General features: G+C 38.4%; 1 protein-coding gene across 2 annotated transcripts; it reads left to right on the top strand.

The window, feature by feature from the left end:
• The first annotated feature begins 290 nt into the window (after positions 1-290).
• Positions 291-14,416, top strand: zdhhc3b (zinc finger DHHC-type palmitoyltransferase 3b). 2 transcript variants are annotated; one of them, XM_044336301.1, is made up of 8 exons: positions 291-921; positions 4,933-4,991; positions 7,080-7,411; positions 8,423-8,547; positions 9,506-9,602; positions 9,857-9,938; positions 10,167-10,297; positions 11,758-14,416. In XM_044336301.1, the coding sequence occupies exons 3-8, from the start codon at positions 7,109-7,111 to the stop codon at positions 11,914-11,916; spliced, it is 897 nt and encodes a 298-aa protein (XP_044192236.1). In that variant the 5' UTR covers positions 291-921; positions 4,933-4,991; positions 7,080-7,108; the 3' UTR covers positions 11,917-14,416. The 2 variants fall into 2 exon arrangements, with proteins under 2 accessions (XP_044192236.1, XP_044192234.1); XM_044336299.1 differs by lacking the exon at positions 4,933-4,991 and having other exon boundaries at positions 295-921.
• The last annotated feature ends 1,246 nt before the right edge of the window (positions 14,417-15,662 follow it).

Genomic DNA, 15,662 nt, shown 5'->3' with positions numbered 1-15,662 from the left:
TCCCCATAGACCACCATTGTAAAAGGGATGTCTTAAAATTGTTGACAGGACACCTCGAACTGCACACAAGGTCAATTATGAATCTTTCTTGGATGAATTTTTGATCCATGGAGATTTTATATTTGTAATACTTTCCTCAAGCCGAGAAAAGTGATTTAAAATCATCACAATGTAAAGTCTATGGGCCAACCATCACGCATTTTCAGTGGGCCACACAACACGGAAGCAAAACTGGAAGCTAGAAACTTTTTTTGGCGTATGCACCAGGTGAGCAATTCTTATTGGACTGAATGACCACCATTTTCATTCCAGTATCCAGCTTCATGAGGTGTATTCATTTTCTTTCACACTGGTTCTTTAAACTGTTAAATACATTGTGCATGGGGCAGCGTTTTAGATCACATCCGTGTGTTTGATTAGTAAAACCTCGATTGGGGGCGGGCAGGGAGCCCTGGGTGAAAGTGCTACCTGCGAGTCTGCGCTGAGGGCAGAAAAGACTCAGTGAAGCCGGGAAGATAGAGCAGATGTATAATAGACGGAGAGAGTATCAGACTTCCTGGTTGGCTCCGCGTTTTGTTGACACACTGCCCGCAGAGCTTTCTGGATCTGACAGAGAAGGAAGTAGGTAGGCAACGGCCTGCTATAGAGATCGGTCTCCCGCTGTAGTTAGCATATGAACGAGCGAATTAACACCCGGTCGAAACCGGGGCGTCGGCAGTGAAAGCGGGAGCTGAGCCGCGGAGCTGCGGGGAGCAGCTGACCGCACATCCGACACGTTAGCTTGGATTAAAACAGACGGAGCGGCGGAGGAGACACTCAGTCTCAGTTTGGTGTGTTTTAACTTAGCTTAGTTTTAACTTTAGCTCGAAACTACGTGAGGACTTCCAAGAAACTTTTGACGACAAGCCAAAGGAGTGCGAGGTACGTGGTCACAACCAGTTGACTTTTTACTGTTTTAACTAAATGTAGTGTAACATTAAGAAACAGTGTGTTGCTTTTTTATCTGCTCTCAACTACTGGAGATCCTGGTGTCTTGGTCCTGCTTCCAGAGTTGCTTCCTGGTTGGGTTTATAGCATTGACACTTGGGTTAAGCAATCAAAGTTATAAACCTATAATACCGTAATAAGTGTAATATTCTGTATTGATTATCACAAGGCAATTCCCTGTATGCTTACCCATCTTCAGGGATTGTCAATTTAGCCTCAGAGCAGGTTCCTAGAAATTGGCAGAAACTGGGAGTCCTGCTCAAGGGCACTTCAGCAGGATAAATGTGCACAAAGTTTTTAATTTAATAGTTTGTACCTATTAAGTTTTCCACCATGTTTTGGTGTGTGCTTCTACCAATCAAGCTGGAAAAGAGTGCAAACACAAGTTGCTAGTTTTACCTTCTGGTTTGTCGAATAGTTGAGTTGTATTACTGACAGTAAATGAATCAGCATCATAAAATTTACATTACTTTCACTTTACATAAACAAAAACACACAGCCTTAACAACAACCTCATTAACAAAAAGATGAGAAACAAAAAGAAATCAGTAACTAGTTTGATAATTCATGAAGCGTCATTTTTCAAGCCAAAATGTCAAATATTCACAGGTTCCAGTCTCATAAATGTGAGTAATTGCTGCTTTTCTTTGCCATATATGATAGTAAATTGAATCTCTTGAATCTTTGGGTTTAAGACTGTTGGTCGGACAAAGCAAGCTTCATGAAGATGTCACCGTGGCCTCTCAGAAATCATAATGGACATTTTTTGAAACATTTCATAAATTAAAAGATTAATAATAAAAGAATTAATGGTTACAGCCTTACACTATTTGCTGAGAAATTGTTTTGTATTAGGGCTGCAACTAATGTTTTTATTATCGATTTAATCTGTTGATTACTTTCACGATTAATCGATTTGTTGTTTGGTTCATAAAAAGTCAGAAAATGGTGAAAAATGTCAGTTATTGTCACACAGAACCCAAGGTGACATCTTTAAATTTCTTGTTTTTGTCCATAACAGTCCACACTACCTAAATATAATCAGTTTACTATCAAAGAAGACCAAAAAACCCAGAAAATATTCAGATTTGAGAAGCTTGAACCAGACTATTTGGAAATGACTCAAAACAATTAATGGATTATCAAAATATTTTGCGATTAATTTAATAATTGGCGACTAAGTGATTAATCAACTAATCGTTGCAGCTTTAATTATGTCTCTCAGCTCAAGTGAAATGATGTTTTACTCAATTTATTGTAATACACCAACACAGGCTGACGTTTTTTTTAGTCCACAAAACTTTGTTTTGTAAGTTGCTAAATGAGATGTCATTGAAGGGAAATCACATTAGAGCGTTAATTAAATTTATCCCAACAGGAGGGCAAATTTATCTGCCTCTCATCTCTGCATCACATGTCGCCCCCCACGCTTCTCATCAGGCCTGCCCACAGAAGTGCCACTGCCACCATCACTCAGCCCTGTCAAGTACTGCATTCTCGCAGCAGGGTGTCAAACATACCCATAAATCATTAATTGAATATCTGACTATGTCGTGCATACGTTATGAGTTAGCTCACTGATGTAAATCTGGCATTTTCACCTACTGTATCTAACCTTACAGTACTGTGGAGACGTCATGAATGTTTCATCTACAGTAAGAAACGCAAGAAAAGAGTACAGCAGCTCTCAACTGTTTGTCTGTTTTCTTTGTGTTCACACAATGGAAAGTAGGAGCTGTTCTGTAAAGTGTTTCTGTTACAATCAAGTCATTGTAAAATCAGCCATTCAGTGAGAGAAATCTTTAGGCTCATTCTCCAGTTTACTACAAAAGACACGATTTACTGTGTTGACAGTTGTTAATGAACTCTGGTCTTGCAGTTAGTTTCACTCCAGGACTTTCATTACTTTATCGCCGCAGGTTCCTACAGTATCTTGTTCATAGTTTTTTTTTAAGGGGGAATCTAAATCTCTTTGTTTCTAATGCAGTGAATCATAAAAGCAGGACTCCACGTGACAATTGCATTACTAGCTTGTATCATGCATCCTGTATCCCCCTCACTGAAACAAGTTTTACTGGAAACCACCACCCACCACTTGCATCAGATATATCACAAAGTTTTGTTGGTTAACAGATACAGGATTTATCAACAGTTAGCTATTAGTCAGGCTGTAGTCTTTGTTTGTAGCTTGACTAATAAAACCTGCTTCACAGGCCCCATTTCCAAGATCTTGAAGAAAGAAAACTTGTTATTTTGTTTTTTTGTTAATACAGTCAAGCTAACAGCCTTGATAAGATCACCTATGATAACATTTAGTCTGGTAGGATCACCTCAAGATTTTGACTTAAAAAAATGTGATACATGATATAACTAGGAATAATTGGCTAAAACAAACTAATTAGTCCTTCAAATCATTATTTGACTATTGTTATTAATGTATTAACATGTAAGCAGCTCATGTTATAGCTGGTGTAGGTGGAGCTACTATGAGCTACTGTTTTAGTTTTAGTTTTAATCTATAAAAAATATATGATTTGATCAAACTTACAGTCTGATCAGTACTGGATATATATATATATATATATATATATATATATATATATATATATATATATATATATATATATATATAATCATATATAACACACATAATAAACATTTTTGGTTTGAAGTAAACCCCTCAATGTTGCTATCAAAATTTTTACTGAGTGGGACATCTTAGAGTTGAAAAATAACATGTCTTTAGCATTTCTGCACCACAATTTCCTGTTATGTATTAGCTGACATAAACTTGAATACAGGCATATTGGCCCGGATTTCTCATCTACTTTGTATGTGAGACCTTAATCTACATACTATCTACTAATTATACTGTAGCTGTCAGATATACGTGGAATAAAAGTATTATAAAAGCAATAAAATGGAAATGCTGTGGAAGAAAATATGTTCAATATATGAATTTATGTTCATAAAGGAATGTTTTAATTAATGCCATGCCATGATGAATTAATCTAAAGGGCCTCTCTGGCCTTCACGGTCTCTCACGCAAGATGTTTTATGTTCTGGGCTCCAGGATATGAGAGAAGGTGGTAGCCTTGGATTGGTAATGAAGCTGTCCTCGTTAGTTTGAATTCACTCTGACGCAGAGATGCCCACGTGTCTTCCCTTCCCAGGTGGCGTGATCTAAGCTATCCTATTAGAATATCTGTTGTGCTTTATGTGTTAAGTTTTTGGTGCGACTACATCCATGTACATGCTGTGCCAAAGGCTTCCCTGATATCAGATACCTGTGTTGTAATAATCCTCTTACATTCAAGTTAGAATCAGCCGGAGCCTGTGCAGCTTTTTCATCTTTATTCATCATCAAAGTGTTGTTAGACAGTTATGGGACAAAGTACATGTTTTCTTCATCACCCAGGTTAAGTTCAAGCACCTCAAAATTGTTTGTAAGTGCGGTTCTTCAACCACTGGAGCCAAGACAGATGGTAGAGTATTCCCTGGCCTGTAGTGAAAGTGATAGCCGCAGTCGCAGCAGACCTCCTGCTTGACCTCCTGCTGTACCCGACTCCTGCTGTGTGATGACAGGCGTGGTGAAAAGGGCCAAGAGGCTCTGCAGCAGGGTTTGAGTTGGTCATACTGTGTTTTTCAAAATGCATTCAAGCCAGAAAGTAAATTTTTATCTTTCACTTGCTCTCAAAGCTGGATGGCTGGAATAGTTGCAGCCTCACCTAAATGATATGAGGCTGAGTGTACTATCTGAACCTGGGTTATTCACGTGATCAGTAAGATAGCAAGTCACGGCAGGTGTTGTGTGAGTTTTATCATCCTTTTTATTTCCATATTTGTTTGTCCTATCGTAAAAAAGAAAAGAGATTGCTACATAATTTTAGAAGACATTCCTGTACAAATACACTTTATTTACACTGTATTCTGTTCTATTTTAAGTCCATACAAGTTAGAAGACTACACCATAACCAAGTTTCCCACAGTGTCTTACAATGAAGGTGGGCCATCTTACCTGAACCAAAGAACTCTTCCACTAACATCATAAACAATACAAAGAATCTGCAGCATTGCTAGTAGATCTGTGAGGCTGTACTTAGGCGTGACGTTGCATTTAACTATACGCTAACATGCTTACATTTACAATGCTAACATGGCGATATTTTACAGGTATGATGTTTACCAACTTCACCATCTTAGTTTAGAGTTTTAGCATGCTAAAATTGCTAATTAGCATCGTCACAATGGTGCTAGATGAAAAGCTAAGTGATCATGTCATCCTGATGGCAATCAATCCATTAGTGAACTGCTGGTGGCGCTAGAAGAAAAGTCAGGGGATCGTCAAAGTCATTAGGATTCATCCTCTGGCAATCATGAATGTTTGTACAAAGTTTCGTGGCAACCCATTGAATATTTGTTGATATATTTCAGTCTGGACCACAGTAGTGGACCAACAATCCAAGCAGCCAACCAACCAGAAGGCAGTCCTGTGCAAATACATTTTATTTGTAATCTGTTTTAATGCTACAAAGTCCAACATATGGTAAATCACACCCTGAAGACCAAAAAGCATATGTCTTAATCAACTGAATTTAGTGTGACAGGCTGAGATGAAGTGGAAGAGGGGTGTGTATGATGGGAGGGTGGATGTCTTCAACAGGTTGATACACAGATGTAGAGTTGGAGGTCAGGTAGGGGTGGTGCTGTGTAGAAAAAGATGGGCTGTGGATTTGGCCTACAGAGAAGGATGTCGAGCTGTAACGGACCGTGAGATGTTTTTGTTTAATCCAGCGATGATTTTGATTAATTTCCTCCCAAAAGTGCTGTAAGAACGCCATATCGTTTTCATTCTGATTAAATTTCTGTCCTTGGGGAAGCAGGCTTAACTGCCAGGATCACTTGGCCAAGCCCTAATTAATACAGACATAAAAGTGAGATTAGGCTATCATTCATTTAAGCCTAATGGATAGATTGAATCCTCAAGAATGACCAAGCAGTTCGATTTCACTCGCTGTAACCTCGGGTTTTAGCGGGGAGAAGGGCGCGGAGGTCCAGACATTCTCTCGGAATAAGCTGTTATCTGGATATAATAGTGAGGGCTCTTTTTTTTGGTTTTCTCACTTTTTGACCCCTTTGAAGTCTCGTCATCTTTGTCTGCGCTCACTCAGACCCGCTCAGAGCCATTCGCTTATTCATAATCCTCGCCTCGAAACGGAGCTGGACACACACACACTCATCCCCGGTGCAGCTCAGGACAACTGTGTAGGCCGTTTGGTTGAAGAATTGTTTTGTTTTGTTCTTTTTTTAAGGTCGAAATGCGGTGAATTACAGTCTCTAAATCCAACAACAGCATCCTCTATTGTGAGAGGAATCTGGATGGATTGTTTGGCCTGTGGAGATTAGACCAGTCAGTGTTTGCTCCTCCATCAGTTAATTCCTCCTCCTGAGTATTGTCCTCGACCTCATTTGCAGATTCACCGTGTCTTATTTGCTCCTGTCTTTGTATTCCTCGAGGATGTTGTGCACTTATCAGTCTGTTTACACCGACTCTTAATTGTTGTGGGACAGCGCTGCTACACTTTGATATCGCAGTGATGCAGACAGGACACTTATATAGAGCTGGAACGACAAGTCAATTAATCAATTAGTTGATTAACAGGAATGTAATCAGCAACTCTTTTGATCACCAGCTAATTTTCAGTAGTCACTAATACTAATATTCACTAATTCTAGCTTCTCTGGGATGTGAGGATTAGCTGTTTTCCTCCTTTAATATGATAATAAATCTTTAATTTTATGTTTTTAACTGTTGATTGGAAAAAATTAAACATTTAAAGATGTCAAGTAGGACAGTTTTTGCTGTTTTATGAAACTTAATAGACTAAACAATTCATCAATTAATCAATAAAATAATCAGCAGATAAATTAATTGTGAAAATAAGCATTCGTTGCAGCCTGAATCATACTTTCCATCACTTATACAACTCAAATCTGTCGTCTAATTCTCTAATTCCTCCTTTTCTTTCATTTTCTTCCCATCTCTCCGCTCCCCCTCCTTCCCTCCATCTGTCTCCCATCACACCTCGCAGCATGAGGTTGGAGCCACAGGTGTTGTAGGATGAAGAGCCCGGCGCACCGCACCAGGGACATCGAGCGGCAAGCTGGCTACCTGAAGCCCGAGCACTGTGCCCCTCCTCCGCCTCGCACCGGCTCTGACACCATGTGGTTTATCCGCGACGGCTGCGGCATCGTGTGCGGCATCATCACCTGGCTCCTGGTCTTCTACGCCGAGTTTGTGGTGGTGTTCGTCATGCTGCTCCCTGCCAAGAATGTGGTCTACAGCCTCTTCAACGGGGTGCTCTTTAACGGCTTGGCCTTCCTCGCCCTCGCTTCTCACGCCAAGGCGATGTGCACAGACCCGGTTAGTCAGTCAGACTCTGATGGATGTTTTCAGCTAATTAATGAACCACCTCCTCTCAGTGTGTTACAGAAGATTATCTTATAGGAAAAAACTGAATTGTATCAGTCAGCAACTATTTTCTGAGTAAAAATGCCAAAAATTCACTTGTTCCAGCTTCTCAAATGTGAAAATTTGCTGGTTTTCTTCATCTTTTGTGATAAATAACTGAATAACTTTGGAATTCTGACTGTTTGTTGGACAAAACAAGCAATTTGAACAAGTCAGTTTGGGCTTTTGGAAGTTGTAATGGAATTTCCTCAATATTTTGTGACATTTTATAGACCTAATGATTAATTAACCATGACAATAACTGGGCAGAGCATTTGATAATTAAAGTTAATTGTTCGTTTTCAAGAGGAAATGCCAAACATTCTCTGGTTCAAGCTTCTCAAATGTGAGGCTTTGCTGCTTCTCTTTGTTTCATTTGAAAGTAAACTGAATATTTTTGTGATTTGGAGTGTTTTTAATGATGTTACCTTGAGATTTAGGAAATAGTGGCAGGCATTTTTCACTGTTTTCTGACATTTTATTGACCAAATGTTTAATTGCTAAATCACAAAACTGCATATAAAACTGTCTCTGAATAACAAAGATAAGGTAGAAATATGTTTTTTTTAGCTTTTGCAAAAGTAGGGGCTGAGAGCACTAAACCCAGATTTGTTCCTGCACTAATTTTACAATTTGATAACATACATGTTGTTATCATGAGATAATATAAAACAGTCTACAGATATTTAGGCTGTAATAATCATGGTAATTGTTTTGTGGTTCTGTTTTGCAATCTGAGTGTTAAAACCAGATGATACATTTTTAATTGTGTTTGAATGTTTCTTGAAGTGAGGGCAAACTTCCGTCTATAAAGAGCCCCTGCAGTTAAATTAATGTAAAGGACACATTGTAAAACAAATGAAATCATAGAATAATTAATTGCATGCCTCGTAAACACACTTTTTTTTCCTCCCCACTCTCCAGGGAGCCGTGCCCAAAGGGAATGCGACCAAAGAATTCATCGAAAGCCTCCAGCTCAAACCTGGACAGGTGGTGTACAAATGCCCCAAGTGCTGCAGCATCAAGCCTGACAGAGCTCACCACTGCAGGTACGGCACTCTGCGTATTATGTGTAGATTGTAGGAGAGATTACCGGTTTTTCATTGCAAGCACTGCAACTTTTAAGATGTGGGTCTGGGCGGGTTGAGCGTTCTGCTGAAGTCTGCACCTTACAGAGGAAAGTCCTGATGCGATCGTCCCGCTGGGGCTGTGTTTGTTCCTGCACCGGTTCTCCTGTGTGTGATTTTTTTTTTTCTGTTTTGTTTTAGAGTAGCTTTGTAGCATTTCCCTGTAGACTTCACAACTCGATAATAAGGAGATCCCTCTGGGGCGGCTCTGTGGTTTCCCTGGGATCGCAAGGCATGAAAAGTGCAAAAACACTGCAGAGTAATTGAATCGTAAAGCCAGTGAGTCATTCTGTCTCAAAGGCAAAACAATGGGTGTCAGTCAGAATGAAATAGATGCTTTACTTTTACTGAATATTATTGCTTTTTATGAGTCATCCTTTGTGGGTGTTTCAGATGATACACTGAGATGTTTGACTTGTCTCTAATGGCGCGTAAGAACAATTTACTACACACTGCATGACAGCTTTTTAAATATAGATTTCATAGATCATGTAAACAAAGCACAGAGTGGTAGATTGAGTGTGACTTTATTCTTTGGCAGATGATGAATTATGAGATGTCAGGCCTTAACTTGAGTTGTCAACCAACTGCAGTTGTGTCACATAAATAACCCCAAACACAGTCTCAACACCACACAAACAGACGCCCTCCAGCCGCCATGATTGAGAGCAGTCTGGCTTTTCAGACTGTTACAATCTCTCACTTCTGTCAATGTCAAAGTTTGAGTGAATTACACTGCTAAAGGTGGACTGACAGTATGTGTGTGTGTGTCTTTTTTATGTGAAATATACTCTTAAATATCAGCCTCACAAGGGCACAGTTTACCCATAATATTTTTATTGAAACCCCTCATCTATATAACGTATCTGTGTGTCCACAGCGTGTGCAAACGCTGCATCAAAAAGATGGACCACCACTGTCCCTGGGTGAACAACTGCGTCGGAGAGAACAACCAGAAATACTTTGTGCTCTTCACAGTGAGTCTTTTACCTCCCGCCGCTACACAAAAATGATGTCATCGTTCACTTCGCAATGCTCATTAACGTATTATATATTGTTCTTATACTTCAGATCTGTACTTGCCTCTTAGACTATGAGTATCTCGATACAGTATCGATGCACACAAGTAATGAAAATAATTTTTTTATTTCATTATAACCTTGTTATATGATGACTATTATTATGAGTTAATATTATGTTGTTAACATTAAATCTATGTTTGTTTCTTCAGATGTACATTGCACTAATATCCTTCCATGCGCTGGCCATGGTGGCCTTCCATTTTGTTTTCTGTTTTGAAGAAGATTGGACAAGTAAGTATTATTCTGTATTATAGTGACACTAGAGACTGTGAATTGGGAAGCACAAGCACTTGATCTGCAAAATAGGGCTGATTTTTTGTAGATATTTCTACTAGTTATCGCCAGAATTTACCATTCTGTCATGTAAGAGCTGACCTTAGATATTCCCCAAGCTATAAGTTTACATAATAAACCTGTTGACATTTTTTCCCCCCCTCTCGTTCTGTCCTCCTTCATCAGAGTGCAGTAACTTCTCTCCACCAGCAACCGTCATCCTCCTCATCCTCCTGTGCTTTGAGGGGCTTCTCTTCCTGATCTTCACAGCAGTCATGTTTGGGACCCAGGTCCACTCCATCTGCACCGATGAGACGGTAAGTGAAATAACCGGTGTACACCTCGTACAAACTGATGTTGCACCAGTGTGATACATGTCGGTTGGATGTTTGGGTTTAAGCAGCAAGGTAGTGTAAAGAGTAGTGAGGGTTTCTTTTCAGTAGAGGATCAACATCCAAGCTTTCATGTTAGCAATTTTCTACCCTGCTGTAAGTTGTACTTGTTAAGTAAAACATGCTGTTTCTTGGAAGCTGCGGTGCACTGACCCAAACCTTTCCTACAGTGTGCTGCAATGTTCCTTCAGCCTTGCAAAGGACATTCCTCACTGAAACAGAACTCAGGCTTTTAGGTGTCTTTAGTTGTCTCTCAGCATGATGCAGTAACATTTTTCGGATCTATTTGGGACTGACTGACTGATGGGAGTTTTATAAACCAGAATATGTTGCAGACATATGAACAGGATTTGAGAATACTTTTTCAAAAGCAAGTTTAAGTAACCAAATTGGAGGAAAACTTTATCTTATTACATTACATTCATTTGAAAGATGCTTTTGTCTAAAGCAACTTACAATAAGTGTATTCAGCCTCGACAAGAATTTATTGCCCTAAAGGTTTCGATACTATTGGACATATTGTTCTTCGTCAGTATGCCGCAAGATGAACTGAACAAAATGTTGTTGTCATTATGCAAAAAGGTCTGGACTCAAGTTGTGTACTCCATTGAAACTAAAACCATTACTGTGAAAAAACTACATCAATTCTGGGGTGCATTGATGGCACCGACCATAAATCACAATGTCCCCTTTTTATCTCTGGCCAGGGACATTTGTTGCATGTCGTTCCCCATCTGTCTCTACTATCCACTCTCTAATAAAGCACAAAATGCCCCAGAAAAACTTCAAAACCATCTATTCATAGCACAACGATGAGCAAAACCAGACTTAAGTTTGTATAGAAATTCTGACTTCCTAGAATAAGTTATAATGAGGAAGGTTAACAGCTCTAAATTCATCCAGTCAGTTGAATGTAAATCAGAGCACAGATGTAAGTAGGGGCAGGTAATTCACTTATAGCCTCCAGATAGGTTGAGATTAGTGCAATTTTCTCATAACGCGTCCGCTCAAACCACCCACAAGGATGACTCACTGCGTTATAATATTCAGTACAAAGATCATCTATTTCAGTCTATTGCAATCTAATGGGGCCTGCAGTTCTGTGCCCCGTTAGTGCACCTTTATCTATGTGTTTGTGTGCTGTTCTTAGACATCAGGAAATGGTGAGAGTGAGTCACCAGATTAAAGCCTCTTAGAGAAAGACAAAAGAATGCAAGACACACTTAATTTTTAATCCCTTTTTAGTGGTTATTTTTTGTTTGCATAATACAATTTAAAGACACAGATTTACTGTATGTTCACAGTTGTGTTTTTATTGGTATTTTATGTCATCAATACAATCAGAAATGGAGATTTTTCACGTCTGTCATATCTTATCCTTGCAGGGTATCGAGCAGCTGAAAAAGGAGGAGAGAAGATGGGCCAAAAAGTCAAAATGGATGAATTTGAAGGTGGTGTTTGGACATCCGTTCTCTATAGCCTGGCTGAGCCCCTTTGCAACACCTGACCACGGCAAGGCAGATATATACCAGTACATAGTGTGAAAGCAGAAAAACAAAGCTGAGCTCTGCTGCTGTGGACACAGACTGATCGATCCTGGTCTGCCTTCTTATTTGGCTGGACCTCAATGAGCATGAACTCCTCTTAATCACTTCTACGTTTTCTTTCGTTCTTGAATAATTGATATTTCAGGGTGTTCTGTTATAAACTATTACGTCGTTAAAACACGTTTATTTTTTAAAACATTGTCACCTTTTCATTTTATTGTTTCCCTTCTTGGTGCTGACTGAGATTAGTGAGGTGTAGCTGTATAAAGAAGCTCTCCAGAAAAAAAAACAACCACACAAACTAAGCAGCGATAACTTGACATGAAGCACTTAAGAGTTGACAAAACAACACCAGAGACTGAACTCTTGCTTCTCCAGATTAAAATTTCCTGCTGTACTTCTGATCATTTCCTGCTTCCAAGACTGAACAATGTGAAATCAAACTGGAAAGCAGTGCAGTCCGGGTGTCAACACGGTCCCCTGATTTCGTCTTCCTGTAAACATTGTTGTGATGCTGTCGCCTCTTCATTTGCTGTATTTTTTTTTTTTGTCATTGCAATAGTCTTTTGCTGAATGCTGTGGATGATTTGCCTTAGAACAATGCATTATTGGCATCTGCTAGAAAGTCATTTTGCCTTAATGCAACAGTCAGGGTGAAATAGGATCACACTGGTTAAACTATGTGAAATGAGTTTGTTTTATCCTTGATGCCAAATAAGTGGATTTCTTCTGATGGACTTTGTGTCTGCAGTAAACCCCACCTATCTGGCACAAAGTTGAAAACAGTTTAAGTTTCTCTGTCGTCTAAAATGGCCATTAGCCAAGTCTCTACTCAAACCAGAATGGGTTAGGGTTAGTCACTGTGAAGGACATTAAAAATCTGTAGTCTACAGAGCAGCAATAACCCTATAGTGACCAGTTAAAGTTATAATCCTTAAGATTTCAGTCTTGGTTGATTTGTTGCCACTTGTTACCACAGTCACTACACAACAGTAGGACATAGGAAAAGGAGTTGGTCACCTTTCTAGGAGCTCACTGTGGCTGCTACTTCTTCTTCCAAAACTCTCTGCAATATTTAAGACGGATCTGCTTTCAAAAAAAAATGCCTGAAAATGGCCTTTGTTTTATTTTGTACATGCTTCTTTGAAGAACAAACACGGTTAAGATTGACTTTTAGTGACAAATAACAGCAACAGTCAGAAATGGTGGGTTTGCACTAGCAGTAATTAAATACAGTGTTAGGAGAGTGAACAGTAAACGATTAGGCTGATATCAATGATTACATGCTGCTGTGAATCCATCAAGCTTAGGAAGGCAATTTGAATCTAGCGTGTGAATGGCGGACTCCACCGCTAACAATGTAAGCTACTGTATAGAGAGGTAATTACCAAATATAAACACATTGAGCAGCTATTGCTACCATAAATAATCTAAAAAAAAAAAAAGGGATTTGATTTCTAGAAATGTTTCAGGATTACAACTTTAAAATCACACATTTGACAGCAGGTAAACAAAGTCTTGTTTCTATTCCAAGAAGCAGAACAGCTTGTATGATTATTGAAAGTGACTTCAGTTTAAGAATCCACCAGGCAGTTTATCCAGTGTCCTCCTTTTGATTGAGACCCATGTGCAGTAAATCTATCTCTGCTTGATAACCATTTCCATCACAGTCACCAGCTCAGATGGAAAGTCAGGGAATAAAGCAATACGCATTGCTCTCCGAATGCACTGACCCTAAGTGTAATTCACTCGCTCTAAATTGATGGAATTTGCCTGTGGATAATCCAGTTAGTCATAGATCGTAGTTATGAGCCTAACTGGAAGGGAGAAAAAGCCTTACAGGATAAAAATGTTGATGAATATTTAGGCCAGTGGAAAATGTTCAATGAGGCCTGAAAGACCACGCAGAAGAGTCACATTTTAATTGTCACAGCTGCAGACAATACAAGGCCACTCAGCGTAAAAAAACAAATACAGAAAAGGTTTTCTGTGTATTGACTAACTGCCAATTTGACCTTAGTTAATAAGAATTTGATGCAAGTAGAAAATAATCCACTTCAAAGCATTTAACCCTAAAAATGCCTTTGCTCAAATGTGTTGAAAAGCCTTACTGTAGTTAAAAACATGCTTTTGAGTATGACGGGAGGACTTGAATGTACATGTTGCCAAATTGAGTGCTTTACAAAGGGAGGCAATAAAATAACCATTTCAGTTTCAATGAGTAGAGCATTGTTAAGAGTCAACAGAAATTTTTTGAATAGTTTTAAAATCACTGGAGTTTTTAAAAAAAATGTCAAAATGTTACCATTGTATGGACAGGCAAAGGTTGCTATCCAGTTTACACACACAGTTCACCAGCTTTTTTCTTCTTTTCTTGAATTGTTCGATATGTTCTGTGTGGTCAGGTATGAATATTATTTGTACCACAAAATGTTTCTTTTTTATTGTTGTATTTGTTTAAAGGGGGATGAAATAAAACAGTCTCTATGTGATACAACATTTTATGCATTTTTATTTACTCAGTTTCACAGTTTACTTTGTATTTTTGTAGATAACATTTGTGAGAAATTTGGACACTCCATCATTAATTCAGGGACGGAAAGAAGAAAAATTTAAATATTTGGTACTACTATGTCAAATAAAAAACACTTATAATGAACATTGCAGGAGCAAGCTCTGTAAAAAGTTTAACAGCAGATTTTGCCAGTTACCATTAAATTACAGTAAAATACAATTAATTATTCTACAAGAAAACTTAAGTAGAATTACAATTTTTTTTATCATGAAAAACATCTTTAAAATGTAAAAAAAAGCACAAATACATTAGAATTTTATCATCTGAATGATCGCTGTCTTTTAAATTACAGCATAATTAACAATAACATTTTTTTTGCTGTACCCTCTTTAATTTTACTGCCCAACTTTAGTAGAATTAATCTTTCATTAGAAATCTCTAAATGTAATAAAATAAATCCTTTACCCCATATCCCTACATGTTGTAGATGGATTCATATATTTGGATAATTATATGACATTACAAAAGTATATTGTGATTTACAGTAAAGTACAGATTTCTTGAGGTAAAACTAATAATATTATTAAAAATGTAAATATGTAGATGTACATCCACATTATCCCCTTTTAAATCCCATTAACAATATGACACAATTTTCAGTTGGGGTTAATGGATATTTAACTCAGTTTATCAGTTTTTTGTGGCAATCTTTTATATTTATATGAGTCGAGATACAGACAAGAAGTTTATAATGAACATATTCAGTTGTGTTTGTAGAAGTTCTTATCTGCTGTGTAACTGGAGTACGATGTATCTCGTTGGACTTTGAAGTATAAGGGTAAAAATCTTAGGTTTCAGCTCCTCAACAATGCAGTAAAAGACAAAAACTGCAAGGTCGGTCAGGAGCCCAAAACGAGGCAGCCATACTCAACGATTCATTTTTCTATTTTTACCAGAGGTATTTAAAGAAAGAGGACTCGTGTAATGGTGCGTTAAGCTCACTATGTTAGTAGATGTGAACTAGCTAAAGGCAAACATTGCATCCAGGCCCATTAGCTACTGTAAGCATACTCTCCATTAGAAATTACTGTTACATTGCAGAGAAATGACACAGAGCGAAATGAGTTTAAAGTCCCTGTTTGCTGCAGGAAAACACAGCTTCTTATCTTTACCCACTTGAAAGCAGGTACACTGTAAATGCTGACTGTACTTTACATCTAATTCGATT

Source organism: Thunnus albacares, chromosome 19 (assembly GCF_914725855.1).
Source record: "Thunnus albacares chromosome 19, fThuAlb1.1, whole genome shotgun sequence".
Taxonomy (NCBI): domain Eukaryota; kingdom Metazoa; phylum Chordata; class Actinopteri; order Scombriformes; family Scombridae; genus Thunnus; species Thunnus albacares.
Note: the sequence above shows the minus strand (reverse complement) of the source record. Positions and strands in the feature narration are given on the sequence as shown.

Bases quoted from the DNA above. Each gene is read 5' to 3' on its own strand.
- zdhhc3b (XM_044336301.1), top strand. From the start codon at position 7,109: ATGAAGAGCCCGGCGCACCGCACCAGGGACATCGAGCGGCAAGCTGGC. The intron at 9,939-10,166 runs GTAAGTATTATT...CTCCTTCATCAG, and splicing joins TTTTGAAGAAGATTGGACAA to AGTGCAGTAACTTCTCTCCA. The intron at 10,298-11,757 runs GTAAGTGAAATA...TTATCCTTGCAG, and splicing joins CCATCTGCACCGATGAGACG to GGTATCGAGCAGCTGAAAAA.